At 33.5% G+C, this 21102-nt stretch overlaps 1 protein-coding gene across 4 annotated transcripts in view; it reads right to left on the bottom strand.

The window, feature by feature from the left end:
* LOC114325217 (Ca(2+)/calmodulin-responsive adenylate cyclase) overlaps positions 1 to 21102 on the bottom strand; it is an 897698-nt gene that overhangs the window by 14399 nt on the left and 862197 nt on the right. For 3 of the 4 annotated variants that reach the window (XM_050642766.1, XM_050642767.1, XM_050642770.1), the window contains exons 20-22: positions 14552 to 14684; positions 6066 to 6086; positions 5748 to 6006 (exon numbers count right to left, since the gene is read on the bottom strand). In XM_050642766.1, the coding sequence (XP_050498723.1) occupies positions 5748 to 6006; positions 6066 to 6086; positions 14552 to 14684 (413 nt within the window). The remainder of the gene's footprint in view (positions 1 to 5747; positions 6007 to 6065; positions 6087 to 14551; positions 14685 to 21102) is intronic. The other variant, XM_050642769.1, reaches the window with a different exon arrangement.

The raw sequence follows: 21102 nt of genomic DNA, 5'->3' as shown, positions 1-21102 counted from the left end.
GCAATTGTTGGATTCTCCAATACTTTCTATGTAATTTATATACTCTTCATTCGTAATGATATAGGCATTAGTTTTCGAGATATTTGAAGTTAAAAATGAAACGGCACAGTTATTTTGATAAATGTATTATAGTCGGAAAAATTAAAGAATACCCATGAACGATCACATCAATCACTTATTTTGTATCTGCTGTCTTTTTCTATAAATAACAAACGTTTGTTATAGAAAAAGACAGCAAATACAAAATATGTGATTGATGTGATCGTTCATGGGTATTTTTTCATTTTTCCGACTGTAGGTTCCTTTCTTTTAACTTCAAATATTTATACTTAGATGTAAAAATTGTCTGGCTAATTGTTCTTTACCAAAGCCATCAAATTAAATAAAAAAAAACTTCAAATATATCTAAAACTAATGATTTTATCGTTACGAATGAAGAGTATATTATTTGAATAGAAAGTATTGTAGAATCTAAAAATTATGCTAATATAGCAGTTCCTCCAGTGGCGTAAAATTTGGAAAGGGTCAATCATTAACATAATTTAGTAGGGTGTAAAGTACCTACACTTTCTATCACGTATGACACGGATATGTCAAATAGTTTTAAAGTATTATTTTTTTTATATAATTTATTATTTATTTAAAACTTTAAGAATTATTTGTACCCGATACTTTAACTATTAGAAATATCCTCTTCATACTTGGCAGAAAGTGTAGGTACTAAGTATACACCCTACTAAATTTTGTTAAATAGTCGTTTCTGACTACTACCAGAGGCGTACTACACGGGCTAGTGAATGGTTGACCCTTCCCAAATTCTACACCACTAACTGAACTGCTATTTCAGCATAATATTCAGATTTTCCAATACTTTCTATGTAAATAATATACTCTTCATTCGTAACGATAAAATCATTAGTTTAAGAGATATTTGGAGTTAAAAACGAAGGAGTACAATTAGTGCAGTCACTGAAGGTGGATATGAGCTATTACCTCCGATTTCGTTGAACCTCCATCGATTTGCATGAAAATTGGTGAGTGGTTATAGGATGTCTCAAGGAACAAAGGTGACATGGTGCCAACTTGCGATTTTACCCTGGGGGTGGATGTCACCCCTCCTTGGGGGTGACAATTATTTTATTAAAAATAACCCCACAATTCGATAGAGGGACAAATTATAAGCAAAATTTGTTATATAAAGTAATTAAAATAAATCAAAACTTTGAGTTATTAAAGATCAAAGATTTTAATTTTTCGTGAGAAAAATACATGTTTTAACCGATTTTTCATAAATAACTCAAAAACTATAAGTTTTTACAAAAAAGTTTTTATTACCAAAATTGAGGCCAATAAAAAATCAAATAAACTCCTTACTAGAAAAACCTTTCTATGTTAACTAAAAGTAAGTTATAGGTAATTGAATGTATATTTCTTTCGTCGAGTACCCAAATCTAAGTATTCAAGCTTAAATACCGGCAAAATGATGCATTTTATAACATAAACTTATTAAACATTTGTCAAAGTTCATAGAAATATATATCAAATAAGCCGTCGAACAAGTTGATAGCATTAAAATTAATGCACCAAAAATGTTTCAAAATGTATCTTTTAAAAATTTTTCCAAAAAATGTTATTGTTTTTTTGTAAATAACTCCGTTAATTTTTAAGATATCAGGTTCACCTAAAAACTACTTAAAAGTTGATTCCAAGAGCTATTAAAAATGTCGAAATTAGTCTTTTAAACCTCTGACTTTTTTAACAATAAAAGGTTAAATGGCCCCGGTTACATGGTTCTCGCAGCAAAATTGACATTTTAAACGTTTCTATCTCGGTTATTTTTTACTCTACGGTAATAGTAAAATGGGTAAAGTATTTGGAACAGAAAAAACTAAAATTTAGTTATATATCATTTTTTACGTATATTGAGTATTTTTGGAGTTATTATCAAAAGAAAATGAAAAGTACGATAATTTTAAAAATTCTGTTTTTTTTTAAATTGTATCTTTTTTTCAAAAATATGCATTCTAAACTGGTGAAAATTGTTGAAATCATTAACTATGTTAACCTAAAGAAATTCTTGTGAGGATTACTACAAATTTTAATTTTTGTGGAAATGGCGTATGTTTTATTTTTCACTTTTTCCTAAAAAAATCGAAAGGGTTATCTTATTTTTATCATAACTTGCTTAATTTTGATGCTATTAACTTCTACTGGAGCTCATTTGATAGGTACTCCGAAATACTTTGACAAGTGATTAGTAGGTATATTCTATAAAATGCATCGTTTTCCCGTTATGTAAGCTTGAATACTTAGATTTGAGTACTCGCCGAAAAAAATATACATTCAATTACCCATAACTCACTTTGAAATAACATTAGTTTAGATCTTTAAGTGGGGAGTGTATTAAATATTTTATTATTTTTAATTTTGGTAATAATAGTTTTTTTACAAAAGCTTATAGTTTTTGAGTAATACGTGAAAAACAGCTTTAAAACATGCATTTTTTTAAGAAAAAATAAAATTTTTGATATTTAATAACTGAAAAAGTATTGATTTATGTTAATAACCTTATATAACAAATTTTGCTTAGAAGTTGTCCCTCTATCGATTTCTGGTATTTTTTTTATTAAAAAAAATTTCACCCCCGAGAAGGGGTGGCATCCACCCCAGGGTAAAAGCGCAAGTTGGCATCATGTCACCTTTGTTCCTTGAAGTATCTTCTAACTAGTCACCAATTTCCATAAAAATCGATGAAGGTTCAACAAAATCGGAGGTGAAAACCTTCAGTGACTCCACTAAATATGTAAATCAAAATGACTGTGCCGTTTCATTTTTAACTTCAGATATCTCGAAAACTAATTACTTCATCGTTACGAATGAAGATTATATTATTTACAGAGTACTGAAGAATCGAAAAATTGCATTAAAATAGCAATTCCGCCAATGGCGTAGAATTTATCATCGTATGTCTCTGTTAGTAGCAAGAAACATTTGTTTATCATAATTTCGTAGGGTGTACACTACATACACTTGCTGCCAAGTATGACAAGGATATGTCAAACAGTTTTAAAGTACTGGATTCAAATAAGTTTTTCAATTCTTAAATAACACCCTGCAACTCAGTAAAGAGTCACATTTTATAAGTGATTTGGGTTAAATCTGAATATTTTGAGACCAAAAATCTAAAGTTAAAATATTTCAAATTATTAATGAAACACCCTGTATAAAAAAACAATTTTGTGAATCGCTTCGAATAAAATTTTTTTAACCGTATCTCATCGAAATAAATTTGCAATTTTTTTTTGCTTTCTTCTCTTTTTGCCAATTTTTTGAAAAATGCTTTCTTTTCTAATTATTTGCAATATAATCTTTTAAGTTGAATCTTATCAAGATAAGTATTCACTATTCTAGTGACATGAGGATGTGCGAATCTGTCAGATCCAATATGGCTGGAACATTACAAAACACGATCTTCTAAAATGCTTTAAATGTACGTGCCAGCTGTCATTCGCCCAATCACCTCCACAAATTCGGTATGTCGAGTATGTCCTCATAGGTGTAACCACTATTTCTGAGGGTGTAAAATTGACAAAACGCTTTTGAAGATAAACTGATTTAGATGAATGCACACTGCCATATAAAGTGTCTGTTACCTGCATTTTATTAAATTTACTTTTAAAAATTGTGTTTCACAACTGACATTTGAATGAAGTTAAGTGAACACAGATAAAGACTGTAAACTATTCAACTTAGTAAATAGAGGATTACTGTCAAAATGTTTTATTTGATCCACTTTAAAATATAATTCATCCAGATTATTGCATTCTATTGGAATATCCTGGTATTGTTTAAGTTTCCTCAATTCGACATTCTATCTTTTGCATCGTTATAAGTCTTGAGGATTATAAATTCTGAGCAATTTTGACATCAGCGGTGAAAAACTTTGACAATTGTTAAAGCTATTTTTATTTAGAAGGTGTAGCTTGCCCATAACTAGATATGCAAAATCATTTCTTTTTTACTCCCATACCAGCTATAATCAAGAAACACCTGCAGCTTTCGTAAAAATCCTGTTTCAATGCTTATATTCAGCAATATTTTGCGTCAACTCAATTCGTTGATATATGTTATAAATAATGACGAATTTTTTAATAACTTGACGATTCATTTTTTCAACATTTAGCTCTGCAGATTTGTGATAACTACTACATATATCGCTTTGGAAAAAATTATGTAATTCAAATTTTGGTAAAAATATATCCAAAATACATCCAAAAATATGTAAAAACTCCCATACTATGCAAATTCACATATGTATATGCACTAATTTTAATTTTATTTTACTTATGGTAGCAGAGCACAAGCGAGGATTTTTGCAGTTACTCGAGCGCATCAGATTATCACATGGGGAGAAACCTTGTACCCTGTGAATGTACCTCTACCATATATTGGCTCTTAATATAGGGGAGTTCGTTAAGGGGGATCCGAAAAAAAAACCTATTCTTAGAAAAACTCGAAATCGTCAGATTAAGACAAGGTAAGTAAGGTAAGAACATGCCAAAGGTGTAAGGAAATGAGCGGGTCACAAAGTTTCAGAAAATAAAGCGAATATTTCGCGGACTGAACGTCAGATCGAAAAACTAAAAAATAAGTGTTCAATATTTTTCAAAAATCTATCGAATGATACCCAACACGACCCCCCACGGAGAGGGGTGGAGGGTAAATTTAAAATTTTAAATACGAACCCTGCGATATTTCGCGAAGGGAACATCAGATCGAAAAACAGCAAAATACACGTATTCAATATTTTTGAAAAATCTATCCAATGGCACCAAACACCACCCTCCACGGAGGTGGGGTGCGGGTTACTTTAAAATCTTAAACAGGAGCCTCCAATTTTTATTGCAGATCTGGATTATTTACGTAAAAATAAGCAACTTTTATTCGAAACAGTTTTTCAAATTATGGATAGATGGCGCTATAATTGGAAAATGCGCTGAACTGGCGACCAGCCGTCTTACACCATCGGCCAAGTAACGCAGATGCGCCCAATACTCCACTAGAAGTGATGGTCCAAGAGAAAGAGAGAAAGAGAGAGAAAGAGAGAGAGAGAGAGAGAAAGAGAGATAGATAATTGGAAATGGCTTAAATTAAAAAATGGAAAGTCCCAGACTTGGAAACTTTACTTAACTTTTTTTAGTTTTAGGACTTACTCTTCACAACCCAATAGGTCCTCATAACGCTCCAGTAACTGCAAATTTAGCATACTTTCCCATACAACTGGTAACGCAGGAGGTTATTTGAAATATTAACAAATTCGATCAAAAATATACGGGTTTCAATAAGGAGGTAGGAGGATATTATTATTTTTATCTTTTTCTAATAAGTATGAATATAATACTAACGTTTTTCTAAAATGTTTTAAATGTACATGAAAGCTGTCATTCGCCCAATCGCCTCCACAAATTCGGTATGCCCTCATAGTTGCAATCACTATTTCTGACGGTGTAAAATTGACACAACACTTAGATAAACTAATTGGGATGAATGCTTCCTTTTGCTTTTTTCAAAATGATCAATTTTAACGTCTTCTTTTCAAGATGTCGATAAAATTTGATTTGGCGTTTACAACGTTGTTCCAGCCTAGCGATATTTGATATATTTTTAAAATATTTAATATGTGGAATTTTTTTTAATATTTTCACCATATAAAATTAATTTCATATCGTATCACATCAGTGCCTCACCTTCTGCATCTGTCAATCCAGTCTCATTAATCATAGAAATATTCTCTAATGCAGGATCATCCGTTGTATAGCCGGTAGATTCTCTGTCATTTAGAAGAGGTTCGGAGGCTCCCCCATCTTCATCTTCAGACCATTCGGAAGGACTCGCTTCAGCAGCTGTGCTTGTTCTCTCTTGTCCTAGTGGTTCTAACACAATATTTTCAAGATTTCGAAGCTTTTCCTGAATTTTCTCTTCTAAAAGTCGTTTGACCTCAGCCTCCTAAAAAAACACACATTTATAAGCAATTTTTTTTATATTAGAAGTGTTAATATTTTTACCAGTTCTTTATCCACAGGAAGCTTGTAACAAAAATTAAACAAAAGTTTTAAATTAAAGAATATCCACGATAGGGTAATGGATTTCGACAAGGGCTATGTGTCGTGCCGAAGCAGTACACAAGTTTACGTGTTATTTATAAGCTCATAGCTCTTGTGCAAATCCATGACTCTACATAGTTATAGCCTATTTTATAGTATACAGCAGTGGTTTTCAATCTTCTTGGGCATGTACCACAAAATACTTTTTATTATTTCTAGTTCCAGCTAACTGAAATATCTATCTAGCTATGTAATCCAATTAACTATAAGATTGGTTGTATTTTTGGCTGTTTTTGCGTTTTGTGTACCACCGCAAATAATATATGTACCACCAGTGGTACATGTACCACAGATTGAGAACCGCATGGATACAGTGATGATACACGATATCGTCATCTGCAGTGATTGTTGCTCCAAGGTATTTAAAAATCTCCACTCTTTCAAAGTTATATGGGTCTATCGTAACATTTTGCCCTATTCTATCTCGTCCCTTTTGTCCGTTGATGCACATGTATTAGGTTTTCTCTTCATTTACCCTTATCGGCGAGGATTTTATCCTCGCCTAGACAGAATTCAAAAGATTATTTTTTCTCATAACACCGCCATCTTTTGTGTCCAAAAAAACAAAATTTAATATCCCTCCATCAAGGCAAACTTTAAAAAACTTAGAAAGATATCATCATGTCCGCACAAACTGTACAAGAATCAGTGGTGATACCTCAATATTTGTGTCTAGTGACGTATATCTTTCCTACTACCTTTAACCCCTCCCGTCCCACACTCAATGAAAAAGGGTTAGCCGATTTAATATTTTTATTTCACCCTTCCGTACATTCTTTTAGGTGACCTTGGGTGAACACCCAAAACCCAGCGAATTATCAGCAAATTACGTGTCTTTCAACTTTATACAAATTGTTCTCATCTGGTGTAGCCGAGCATATCTACCAAGACTGTGCTCTACATAATATCAAAGATCTACAATAGAAACGATGCGCTAAGGGTTTCATGAGCTGAAAAGAACAATTTATAATCGATTCAGTCATTTGTAACCAGGCATTCACAAAAAAAAACCTTTAACCTGCCTTATAATAACAGAAAATAACCAACAAACTGGGACTTCTCTAAAGTGCCATCTCCCTTATGATCAATATGACCCGGACAGAATACTCGAATACGACACCTAAAAGCTATACTTGGACCCCACTATACTCACAGACCAATCAGTATCACACGATAGGCCCAGTCTCATACTAGTTAATAAACTAACTAGACCAATAATACTAATAATTGATGCTGCGATACAATAATTAACCTGCGTGCTAAATATAACAAGAAAATGCTCAAGTAGGTATAAAGATATTGTATATCCACATACTTGAGATACTAGATCTGAACGTCGAGATCTCTCAACGTCCAGATGACTACGAAGATTTTTGGGAGATACTCCAGCTTACCATGTTACCTAGGACTCGATAACACGGAAAGATTAGCATCCATTTGATACAGTACATATCTGAGATGAGTGAATGAGATATCCGTATGGCTAAATCTGGATACAATAAAACACACAGGAAAGTATAAATGCGCCTTGATACAGCAGAAGTACTGACACACACCAAGATGTTGGAATGGATACCTCTTGATAGACCACGAAATATGCGAAAAACCACGAAGACAGGCTCCACAAATACGTGAATATTGAGACTCTCTAGCTCCTTAGTAACCCCAATCAAACCGAAATAATTAAAAAGAACCAATATCTAGGTGTTAATATACAGGGTGGTTCATCTTATTCGCCTCGGTCTCTGTACGGAAAACCACTTGATATTTTAAAAAAATTCCTTTACAGAAATATGTATGTATATACACCGTTCTTAGGCGTCAACGCCCTTCGGTAGGGATCTATGGGGGAGTTTCACCGAGCCGCAAGCCCTTATCCCTTGCCGTACTGCTCCCTCATAGGTCGATCAGATGCCCGCATATTCAGGCCTTTACAGAAATATACAGGGCCTTTAATACTACAATTTAAAAATAATGTGAATTATACAGGGTGCTCCAAAAAAGAGTGGTATATCAAAGTTATATTTTTTCTTATGGAATGCCCTATATCTGATGACATTATTGAATTGACCTTAAAAAATAAGCTATACTTTCATAAGGGTTCCCTATAGCTAAATACAGGGTGTTTTGATTTATTTCGATTTTTATAAAAATGTAAGGTTATAGAAAAAAAAAATAAATATCCCGAATCTAAGAATCAGTAACAAATTCTTGCTTGGATCTTAATAATAGACTATTTAGCATACTTAAACAGATGCTTATTGCAACAAAATTTCTTACAGGGTGGTCAAAATATGAGATTGTTCTAATAACAAATTCAAGCTGTAATAAGTTAGTTATTTTAAATAGAACACCCTATATCTTCCTAGTCTATCGCGTAGGAAATTTACTTAGCTTTCAATTTGTACTAGGGTTTCCTATACCTATCTTTTTATAGGGTGGTCAAAATATTAAATTGTTCTATTAACAAATTCAAGCTGTAATAACTTACTTATTTTAAATGGAACACCCTGTATCTTACTAGTCTATCGCGTAGAAAATTTACTTAGCTTTCAATTCTTATTAGGGTTTCCTATACCTATCTCCCTTCATTTTTTAAATATTTAAAGGTTTCCTAATTTGTAAGCTTTAAAAATTAGAATTAAGTGCCTATGTCGTGGTTATGTACAACACATCACCAACACCGGCAATATACTTAGATATCTTGGTCAAGATACTCTTATTAATAAAATTCACATTTTTATCATTTAATCACACAGAGTGTTCTTATTTTAAATGACATACTCGATATTCTATTCTTTATAATGGAAGATATTTAAAATCTCTTCAATTCCATGTAAACATTCTCAATACACATGTTATTCTGTAAATACCCATTTTTACATATTTTTGTACAATAGGCTCGTTTTCGTCAAAGTAACCATTGCATTTAATTGTTTGTAATTGCGATTCAAAGATTCAAACAAAAAGTGGTGTCCTTAAATTTACTTAATAACCGTTGGGTTAAGATATGGAAAATACTTATACGGAATGAAATATAATTTAAATATCTTCCAGAATACGGCATCTAATATAGGGTCATGATACAATGAGGACGAAGATATGGTCAACAGCGTGACCAAGTCTCGCCCGTTCTGCGCAGTGACGTCAGTGGAGAGTGGCGTTCTTAAAATACAAGGAAGGACTGCTTAAATTTCGTCAGTTTAAATGTTTTTATTATTTTTTTTACGATTAATGTGATATTAAACGCCGGATTAAGTATTTTTTGGGGCCGGGAACTAAATAGCAAGGGAGCCCATCGTTCATTCAGAACTGGTAATATTAAATCAAGGCTTTGGTATTTAAAACCAATTAATGTAAAAGTCTGCTGAGGTTATTAAAAACTTCTTTTATTAGCGGATACAGCATGATTTTATTTCGATTATAATGCAAATAAATAAAAGTAGTTTTATGTATCATGTACATATATTGACATTTTATTGACATTTAAAATTAGAAATTAAACATCGTAATATTTTTAAATGGTACCTACATACGTTATTAAAATAAGTCCATACAATTCACAAAAATATGAGGGGTAAAAACACTGATTATAATGATACATATAATCAGCCTATGTAACAAAAACCTTGTCACATATGTAACAACATTTTTTTAAGTCTGCAATAATTATATGGTCACTTGTTATAATAATATGTTTTCGTGCTTCAAAACAAATGAGGTATTTAGTACTTTTGGCTGTTTTTTAAATGCAAAATTATTAATTGGAAAAATTGAATTTTCAAGAATATTTAAGCGAAGAAAACAAATTGGTCAAAAATCAAAACTCGCCGTTGAATATAAACTGCATCTGCATAAATCTATGATACAACTAATTTGAACCTATGGTTCTCTGGGGTTGTTCAAAGCCATCTAATATCAAGATAAAATAAAGAGTCCAGTCAAAAATATTGAGAATGATATATTCAACGCGCCCTGGTATGTAAGCAATAAAACCCTACACAAGGATTCAGCTACACCTTTGGTAGAGGAAGAAATTCAAAGAATCACAAAGAACTACTTTGATGGACTGAGAAGTCATCCAAATGATGAAGAAATACTGCTAAACGCTCTTCCCGGATTGCAACTAACCAACAGACCTAATCAATTAAATTTATGATCTAATGTATTTGGGCCCACCCATTGCAACGATGGTTCATGGAGAATTAAAATGAACTACCAGCTAGATAAACTAATGCAAAGCCCAGATATTGTAAGATTTGTAAAGTCACAAAGAGTAAACTAGTTTCGTCACTTGGAAAGAATGCTAGATAATCGATCTGTAAAAGTAATCAAGAAATGGAAGCCCAAGGAAATAGAACAAGAGGAAGACCCTATAAAAGATAGATAGACAACATAGGGAAAGATCTTAAAACCATGAACATTAGGCAGTGGCGAAGGAAAGCATCTGACAGGCCAGAATCGAAGAATATTGTTAAAGAGGAAAAAACTCACAGAGTTATAGAGCTAATAGAAGAAGAAGGAGACTATCTAATGTAAAAAATTAGGGGATTATGACATCCCTCCAAATAGGAGGGATGTCATAGGGCAGCTTCTTCCTCATGTATTTATCACTTAAACTATTTACTTATAGCTTCGATGAAGCAGATTGTAAATTAAAATATGTAGCTAATATAAAAAATAAAAAGTCGTCTATTTATTAAAAAAAAAATGACAATATTATTTTTGACATTTTTCTTTTTTTGCTGACTGTCTGATCTCGCAAGTTTTTATTCAGTTTCTAAAATACATCCATAACAATAATGTTTTTGTGAACCATTTTACTTTGGTTGTCACTATTGCATAGAGCTATTGAACACCTCATCTTTAAATAACGAAAAGAGTATCTTTCGCTTACAAAAATTCAATGGTAAACCTACACTTCACTAATAAATACTAGTTCGATAATCGAAAGTTTTAAAAACACACAATTACACTATTTAAACCTCTTAAAACACAAGAAAACATTCAAAATAAAAGCAAATGACACCTTCTTACTGCAATAAGCGTGCTAAATTAAAGCCAGATTACGTTTTCACTCTCCACTTACGTCACAACGTCACACCATATAAACACGCCCACTTCACCGTCATGCGCATGATTATATCTCCTGTATTCTTTGTATCATGATATAGGGTATGCAGTTTAATATAAACATATTATTCAATGTCACATGTAGGCCAAAATCAACTAAAATAATACAACACTCTGTGTGATTACATGACAACAATGAAAATTTTATTAATGGCAGTATCTTGTCTAAGTATATTGCCGGTGTTGGTGATGTGTTGTACATAACAACTTAAGTTCTACTTAATTCTAATTGAAAATGGTTATTCATTTTTAAATTAGGAAACCTTTAAATATTTAAAAAATTAAGGAAGATAGGTGTCTTAAACCCTAATAAGAATTTAAAGCTAAGTAAATTTTCTACGCGATAGACTAGTAAGATAGTGTTCCATTTAAAATAAGTAAGTTATATACAGCTTGAATTTGTTAATAGAACAATCTAATATTTTGACCACCCTGTAAAAAGATAGGTATAGGAAATTCTAATAAAAATTGAAAGATAATTAAATTTTCTACACGATAGACTAGTAAGATACAGGGTGTTCCATTTAAAATAAGTAAGTTATTACAGCTTGAATTTGTTAATAGAACAATCTCATATTTTGACCACCCTGTAAGAAATGGTGTTGCAATAAGCATCTGTTTAATTATGCTAAATAGTCTATTATTAAGATCCAAGAAAAAATTTGTAACCAATTCTTAGATTCGTAGATATTTACTTTTTTCTAAAACCTTACATTTTTATAAAAATCGAAATAAATCAAAACACCCTGTATTTAGGTACAGGAAACCCTTTGAAAGTATAGCTTATTTTTTAAGGTCAATTTAATAATGTCATCAGATATAGGGCATTCCATACGAAAAAATATAACTTTGATATACCACTATTTTTTGGAGCACCCTGTATAATTCACATTAATTTTAGATTGTAGTATTAATGGCCTTGAATATTTCTGTGAAGAAATTTTTTTAAAATATCAAGTGGTTTTCCGTACAGACGCCGAGGCGAATAAGATGAACCACCTTATATAGTAAACTATGTTACAAAGCTTGTAGAAACTAAAGAATACTACTAAGGAAGACTTTAGTAGTATACGAGTTTAGAAATTGTCTTAGTAAACCTAGGTTAAATTACTTATTGGTCTTGTTTAAACATATTCTAGTACTAATAGTCGGAGAGATAGAAGCGGATTTTGTGCGTGATAAGTAATATGAAAAAACTATATGGGGATATGTTGAATTAGTTGTGTACATGACTTTCACCAAAGCCGGAAACCAGAGTTGGGGCCGAGGGTAGTTATAAGGTGTCAAAGTCGCGGATTTTATTATTTTTTTTATGACGCTCATGATAGAGATAGTGCACCATAATTTGGGAATAAGTAGGTCATGACGTAACTAAGTAAAATCTCTACGGGCAGAACGCTGCGTGGCCGACAAAAGAGTGGGGGTAGGGGTGAATATAAAAAATATAAAGGGTTTTTTGCGCTGTTCGTGATTGAGATAGTGAACCAAAATTTGGGAATAAGTAGATCATGACATTACTAAGTAAAATTCCCAGAGCCGGAAACCAGAGTTGGAGATGAGGGTAGTTATAAGGGGTCAAAATCGCCGTTTTTATTATTTTTTTTTGTGACGCTCGTGATCGAGACAGTGCACCAAAATTTGGGAATAAGTAGGTCATGACGTAACTAAGTAAAATCTCCAGGGGTGGCACGCTGCGTGGCCGACAAAGGGGTGGGGCAGGGGTGAATACAAAAAATATAAGGGGTTTTTTGCGTCGTTCCTGATTGAGAGAGTGCACCAAAATTTGGGAATAAGTAGACCATGACATAACTAAGTAAAATCCTCAGAGCCGGAAACCAGAGTTGGGCATGAGGGTAGTTATAAGGGGTCAAAATCGCCGTTTTTATTATTTTTTTGTGACGCTCATGATCGAGATAGTGCACCAAAATTTGGGAATAAGTAGGTCATGAGGTAACTAAGTATAATCTCCAGTGGTGAAACTCTGCGTGGCCGATAAAGGGGTGGGGGTAGGTGTGAATATAAAAAATATAAGGGGTTTTTTGCGACGTTCTAGATTGAGATAGTGCACCAAAATTTGGGAATAATTATACCATGACTTAGCTAAGTAAAATCCCCAGAGCCGGACACCAGAGTTGGGGATGAGGCTAGTTTTAAGGGGTCAAAGTCGCAGTGTGTTTAATTTTTTTTGTGACCCGGCACAACATTTGTCTCCCACGCAGCGTTCCGCCCCTGTAGATTTTACTTAGTAATGTCATGATCTACTTATTCCCAAATTTTGGTGCGCTACCTCGATCACGAAGGGCAAAAAAACCCCCATATATTTTTATACTCACTCCTACCTACCACCCCTTTGTACCCCAAGCAGCGTTCCGCCCCTGAAGATTTTACTTAGTTACGTCATAACCTACTTACTCCCAAATTTTGGTGCACTATCTCCATCATGAGCGCCACAAAATAAATAATAAAAACAGCGACTTTTACCCCTTATAACTACCCTCGTCCGCCACTCTCCTTTCCGCCTCTGGGGATATTACTTAGTTATGTCATGGTCTACTTATTCCCAAATTTTGGTGCAATATCTCAATCACGAACGTCTCAAAAAACCCCTTACATTTTTTTATATTCACCCCTGCCATACCCCTTTGTCGACCACGCAGCGTTCCACTCCTGAAGATTTTACTTAGTTACGTCATGACCTACTTATTCCCAAATTTTGGTGCACTCTCTCGATCATGAGCGTCACAAAAAAAAATAATAAAAACGGCGACTTTGACCCCTTATAACTACCCTCATCTCCAACTCTGGTTTCCGGCTCTGGGGATTTTACTTAGTAATGTCATGATCTACTTATTTCCAAATTTTGGTCCACTATCTCAATCACGAACAGCGCAAAAAGCCCTTTATATTTTTTATATTCACCCCTACCCCCACCCCTTTGTCGGCCACGCAGCGTTCCGCCCCTAAAGATTTTACTTAGGTACGTCATGACCTACTTATTCCCAAATTTTGGTGCACTATCTCTATCATGAGCGTCATAAAAAAAATAATAAAATCCGCGACTTTGACCCCTTATAACTACCCTCGGCCCCAACTCTGGTTTCCGGCCGTTGGTGAAAGTCATGTACACAACTAATTCAACATATCCCCGTATAGTTTTTCCATATTGCTTATCACGCACAAAATCCGCTCCCAGCTCTTAGACTATAATTATAAATTATTTATGAAATTACGTTTACGATAATTATAACGTTTACCTTTGCGGCTTCTTCCTCCATTAGCCTCTCTTCCCTTTCGAAGCTTTCCAGATCAGTATCATCATCCTGTCGATTAACTTCGGGCATATCACAGTCTAAGTCAATATCTTCCTCTTCGGCAGTTCTTGGACACCTGAAAAATAGTCTCAGATAGTAAAATAAAATGCATGTGAAGCTATAGAGTGTATGAAATGATTTGCAAGCGTGATAGGTGCTGAGCAAGCAGCATGGATCAGTGTCTTGTTAATAATGAACACTAAAACTAAGTTGTTAGTTCTAATTTAAATTTGTTAGTTGCATTATAAGTTAGTTGATATTAGAAAAGATAAAAAAGCGATCATAATAATTACAAAAAAATGTGAGCAATAGAATACTTTAAGCAGAAAAAAATATTATTTAGTGTAGTGCTCAATAAGCCCAATAAAATACAATAGAAATAAATAAAAATGCCTTTTTTCATTCAGACTCTATTTATATAACGCACAGATAATTTGATTAAGAGATATTTAATATATTTTAATAATCTACTCTACTCAAATTTTTTACATGTCTTCCTCTTGATCCAAACTTGTATTTAGGAGAAAGGTCGACAAAGTTACAAATACTTCTGGTTAGAGAAGAAGTAGAGTAAATCCTCTCATTAAAACGTATCTACTGTTCACTGAAATAATACACGCGAAGAACTAAAAAATTTTCAGGATTACCAAGAGTATGAGACACGACCCTATACCTGTTTTATCCCATTTTGAGAAATATGTAGTGCTAGCCAAATGTCCCCTCCTGCCTCGTATCTTTTGAATGGTTATACTTACAATAATAAAATTTGGAGGGGAGGGGGGAAATAAAAGGATGTAAGCTTATCAACTAGTCATAACAGGTAACGTAATAGTCATAGTTGAAGTTAGGGAGCGACTGTAACCAACAATTTTAAATGAGACCTTATGACAAGTGATACCTCGTTTGAAAGGCATTGAAAATACTTATTAAATCATACTAATTTTGTTGATGAAGAAACTAAATTAATTGTAGTTTCGCATTTTAATTAATAAAGATTTAAGAACCAGTTCTTATATTACGTATTCAAAATATGCTTCATCTAATTCCTGGCAATAATGCATTCTATTGTCAAACTTTTGTCGTATTCGTTTAAATGTGTAGTGGGAAATTGTCTTACATTCTTAGTTCGTTGAAAACAATTCTTAGAAACAATTCGTTGTTTCAAAATGTCATAACTGTCGGGTGCTGTAGCGCAAACCTTAGATTTCAAGTTCCCCACAGAAAAAAATCTAATGTTGAGAGGTCCGGGGACCGAGCTGTCCATTCTATAGAATATAGTCATTCAATTCATCTACAGAGATATTCCTTATCTAGGTAACGTCTGACCGCGCCATAACAGTGTGCTAGAGCACCATCTTGTCGACACGTTATTTCTAAGTTGGAGAATTCAGCTGGATTATTTTCCAGAATTTCAAGAATTAACGGCTCAATTGCTTTTTGTAACATCTCCAGATATACTTCACCGGTTAAATTAGCATTGAGGATAACAGGCTCAACTATGTGGTTTTGCCCATGTGTCCAAACATTTACTTGCTGAAAATTGAGTATGTTTTTCACGAAAGACGTGAAGATTTGTACCACTTCAATAACTCACATTGTGTGTGTTAGCTTTTCATTGAGGGGAAAAGTGCTTTCGTTACTAAAACAAATTGTTTTTAGGTAATCTGGCTGTTGGTAAACTTGATTGGACCTATTTTCAAAGAATTATAGTCGTAGGTCGGGGTCATCATCTGAAAATTGGTGCACAATTTTTAATTTGTATGGATGAAATTTGTTTTTAGTCAATACTCGAGGTTTGGTCCAAAACGTCACATTACCGTTCTTGAATGGTTACGCGCATGCGCAATAACGTATAATTATGCGCAGTTACACATTTTTCGTTACTGCGCATACTCGTAACCGTTCAAGAACGGTAATGTGACGGGTTGGAACAAATCTTCGGTGTACTGTCCTTTGAATGATTCCACAGACTCAACTTGAACTGTAGACGCAGCGCAGTAGGGTTCACTACCATTTCTACAATTATGTCAAATTTTTTGTCAGCACTTATTATTGGTCGACCAGAGTGTTTGGCATCTTGCACTCTACCTGTTTCTTCAAACTTCTCCTTCAAGGATAGGAACTTATTTGAAGGAAGAAGCTCCTTCAAATAAGTCCTCGATATAGGACAGGGTATCTCTCGCTAAAAAGCTGTTCCGCTGCGGAAAAATTGTTTCTACATTCGCTAATATTAAGAATAACGTTTGTAGCTACACTGATGATGGTATAAAAATGATACCGAAATAAATGTGATATTTGAAGAAAAAAAAAAGAGTACTCTTGGTTCCGTTATTCATCTGCCTACCAGTTTTTTAATCGACCCAACGTAACAGTTTACAGTGCATATCTAGTATTTTTCATACCCTATCTATGATGAAGTGAAATAAGTAGGTAGACCGTGCAACTAAAAACTAAAACCTGATATTCTAAACTTTTTATATATGCCTCTAATATACCAGAAATTTAAAAATACAAAGGCAATCATAAACATTTAACCACAGTTAAATAACGAAATCCGGAATATCTTGTGAGACAAGATCCAAGAGGTGTAAGTGAAGGAAACAATGTAAAAATGTCTATGTCGGTGATTATATATGTTACCGGCCAAACCCGATTTCAGGATAAACTAATTTGGCCTAGGCCACACTAGTTTATCCTGATATGTATTAATATGGACACTGCAGGATAAACTAGTACGGCCTAGTATAAACATTATAGTATACATACAAAGCATAAATAAATAGATATTTAAACTGAGTAAAATACTTTTTAATACAAACAATCATATTATAAAAAATAATAAGTATTTTTTTATAAAATTAATAGTTATTATATCTCAATTATAAAAATTATAATTTATTTTTCCATGAAGTGCTTTGCGGTCACTTAGAATTGCGAATTACCATTGCCTTCTTGCACTTGCATCTTTTTGTGGAACACTTTTTGTTACAGCTGCATTTGATTTTTTTTCACATCAGAATCCGACATTTGCCACCAAACTTTTTGAGAGAAAGCAGATATAAACTAAGGCTCTAAAATATCGTTACAGGTTGCAGCTACGAGATATTCATTTGGATCAGGACAAGATTTTGTCAATTGCAGCTGTAACAAAAACTGTTCTACAAACAGACGCAAGTGCAAAAAGGCAATATTCTTCTTTAAGTGCCATCTCCGCGACGGAGGTCGGCAATCATCATAGCCATTCGGATTTTATAGACGGTTGCTCTGAAAAGTTAATTTGATGCACATCTGTAACATTCTCTCAGGTTGCGCAGCGACGATGTTCTGCGTCTCCCTATGCTTCTTTTTCCTTGAACATTTCCCTGCATAATCAATTGGAGAAAGTTGTATCTCCACGTGTAATATGTCCAATTTTCTTGTTTTGATGGTATGTAAGATTTCCATTTCTTTATTCATCTTTCTCAGAACCTCTTTGTTTGTGAGTGTTCTGTCCACGATATTTTCAGAATTCTTCTGTACACCCACAGCTCGAATGATACTAGTTTTCTCATTAATGCAGCATTCAAGGTCCAAGCTTCCATTCCATAAAACAAAGTCGAGAAAACGTAGCACCTAGCCAACCTAACTCTTAGCTCCAAATTAAAATCTCTTGTGCAGAGCACTTTTCTCATTTTGTTACAATTTGCTCTAGCCTTTTCTAGTCTGATTTTGATTTCCTGTAAGTAATCTCCTGTGGAGTTGATCATTGTTCCAAGGTATGCATATTGGTCGATTCGTTCGATATTGGATCCGTTTATGAAGAGATTCTCGTTGTTTCTCGTTTTCGATATTCTCATAAACTTTGTCTTCTTGACGTTCATTGTTAGACCATACTCTTATCCAAACTCCGCTATTCTGGTCACCAGCCTCTGAAGATCCCCAATATTTTCAGCTAAGACAGTGTCATCCGTATATCTAATGTTGTTAATGGGAACTTCATTTACCTTTATTCCAGCTCTTTCACCCTCAAGAGCTTTTTTCAAGATCTCTTCCCAGTAGGTATTAAAAATAATTGGCCACAACACGCATCCCTGTCTCACTCCACGTCTGATTTCAATGGCAATGAAGAAAGCAATGCTACTCCACAATTCTAAGTGTCACCAAAGCACTTCATGGGAAAATAAATTACAATTTTTATAATTGAGGTATAATAATTGTTGCTTTTCTAAAAACAACATTGATTATTTTTTATGGTATGATTGTTTGTATTACCAATTGTCCATTAGTTTTAATGACAAATCATTATTGGTTTAATAAAAATGATTATTTTCCAATTACAGAGTATTTTATTCAGTTTATCTATTTATTTTGGCTTTGTAGGTATATTATAATGTTTACACTAGGCCGTACTAGTTTACCCTGTATTAATATCAGAATAAACTAGTTTGTCCTAGGCTAATCTAGTTTATCCTATCGCGATTAGGACAAACTAGTTTGGCCTATGCCAAACTAGTTTATCCTATCGCGTTCACGACAAACTAGTTTGGCCTAGTCCAAACCAGTTTATCCTAACACGTTCAAACTAGTTTGGCCTAGGCTAAACTAGTTTATCCTGAAATCGGGTAACATATACATACAAGCCAAAAACTTGTTGAGGAAGAGTCATTTTTCACATGTCCTAGATTTTTCATAAAAAATAAAATTTAGTTTAATATTTGAATATGTTAAAATCAAACGTTTAAAATATCAGGTAAACAAATATAGCTTCAAAAGTTTGCACCACCTAAAATCATGCTTATTTTCGTAGTTGATTTTTTCATTATTTTAGATTCTTCTTTGGTATTTACACAGCTGGGCAAAGGTTTACTCAAATTTCTTTTTTGTACTTATACCGGGTGGAAGAAAAGAAATATTTTTCTTATGTTAAGTTTGAGACACTCTGTAGGGAAGACAAAGTACAAGTGTTAGTATGCATCGAAATCGTATTGTAGTCTTATGTTTTGTGAACATTTTATTGTTTGAATGTCCCTGATATCTTGAAAAACAAAGAAAATGGATGCTTTTATTCTTTAACATGTGTTTTAACCGAAACAAAAGTTTGAGATACCCTGTAGGGAGGAAAAGGTACAAACATTACTATACATCGAAATTATGTTGTAGTCTCATATTTTGTAAACTTCTTATTTTTTTAGTTTCTCTGATATCTTTCATAACAAAGAAACTAGACGGTTTTACTTTTTCATACGTGTTATGTCTTATCATACACAGAAGTGTTCTAAGAAAGAAAATCTGTGCAATGTACATCTCCCTATTTAAAGAACCTCCACGTAGACACCAAATCCGTACTTACGCTCACGGAAATTCCATCCCAAAACATCACAGAGCCTCCATTAAAAAATCTCGTCTCTCTTATTCTGCGCTGTACAGACGCTCACTTGATCGAACTTTTAAGGTGTTGACCAGACTTGTCAAAGTTAGGTGCCTTTCTGTTTTTAAAGGTTGGTTAACTGATTTTTTATTTCCGTCTATTTTCTTTGTTTCTAAAGATATCAGGGACATTCATAAACCATAATGTTAACGAAGCATAAGACTATCATATGATTTCGATTTATACTAACACTTATGACTTATACCTTGTCCTCCCTACAGGGTGTCTCAAACTTAACATCAGAAAAACACAAATTTCTTCGACCCGGCATAAGTTCAAAAAGAAGTTGGAGTAAATCTTTGCCCAATTGTGTAAATAACAAAGAAAAATCTAAAATAATAAAACAAAATTAGCAAAATCCGTTAAGTGGCAGTTTCACGTAGCAGTTCACTGTTATCGCAGCGGCTTTAAGCGGTGGGGATATATCTACTGCGATGGGTTTTACTGCTACCTACTGATTCACTACCTGTATGTCCAAATGAAACATCCAGTTTTTAAAGATGGCGCCAAATAAAAAATAGGTGTAGATGGTGTAACTGCTTATTTATTATTATTGAAGAAAAAATTATTATTGAAAAAAGTACCCTCACTGGCAAAACGAATATACAGTAAAAAATATTGGATGATTGGAACTGTTGGACAGTAATATCATCTGTGCTCATTCCTGTTCATTGGCTATCATGACTTTTCTTTTTTTCTAGTAGATACGTTGCTCTTATGTCTTCTTCTGATGATGTCTTCTTTTTTACGGTGTCTTCATCTATATCCATCTTTGCCTCAATTTTTGCAACTGCATCCTTTCTCTTCACATTAATCTTGTAAAATGGCGATTATATCCAATAAGCATATCATGTTCGCGGTTTACTCCGATTCATAAAATCATTTCTTCGTCCGAGAACGCAATGTGTTTTTCTAACTAGAATTATTTCTAGTTTATCGCAGTAATTCTTATAACAATCTACTGCGGCTGCAGTGGTATGATTCACAACAAATAACAGATGACAGTTAAGCCACGCCTACCTAACAGTCGCTGCAATAACAGTGAACTGCTATGTGAAACTGCCGCTTTAATCTGTTCACGAAAGAA

The sequence above is a fragment of the Diabrotica virgifera genome, chromosome 2, assembly GCF_917563875.1.
Source record: "Diabrotica virgifera virgifera chromosome 2, PGI_DIABVI_V3a".
In the NCBI taxonomy this organism is placed as follows: Eukaryota; Metazoa; Arthropoda; class Insecta; order Coleoptera; family Chrysomelidae; genus Diabrotica; species Diabrotica virgifera.
Note: the sequence above shows the minus strand (reverse complement) of the source record. Positions and strands in the feature narration are given on the sequence as shown.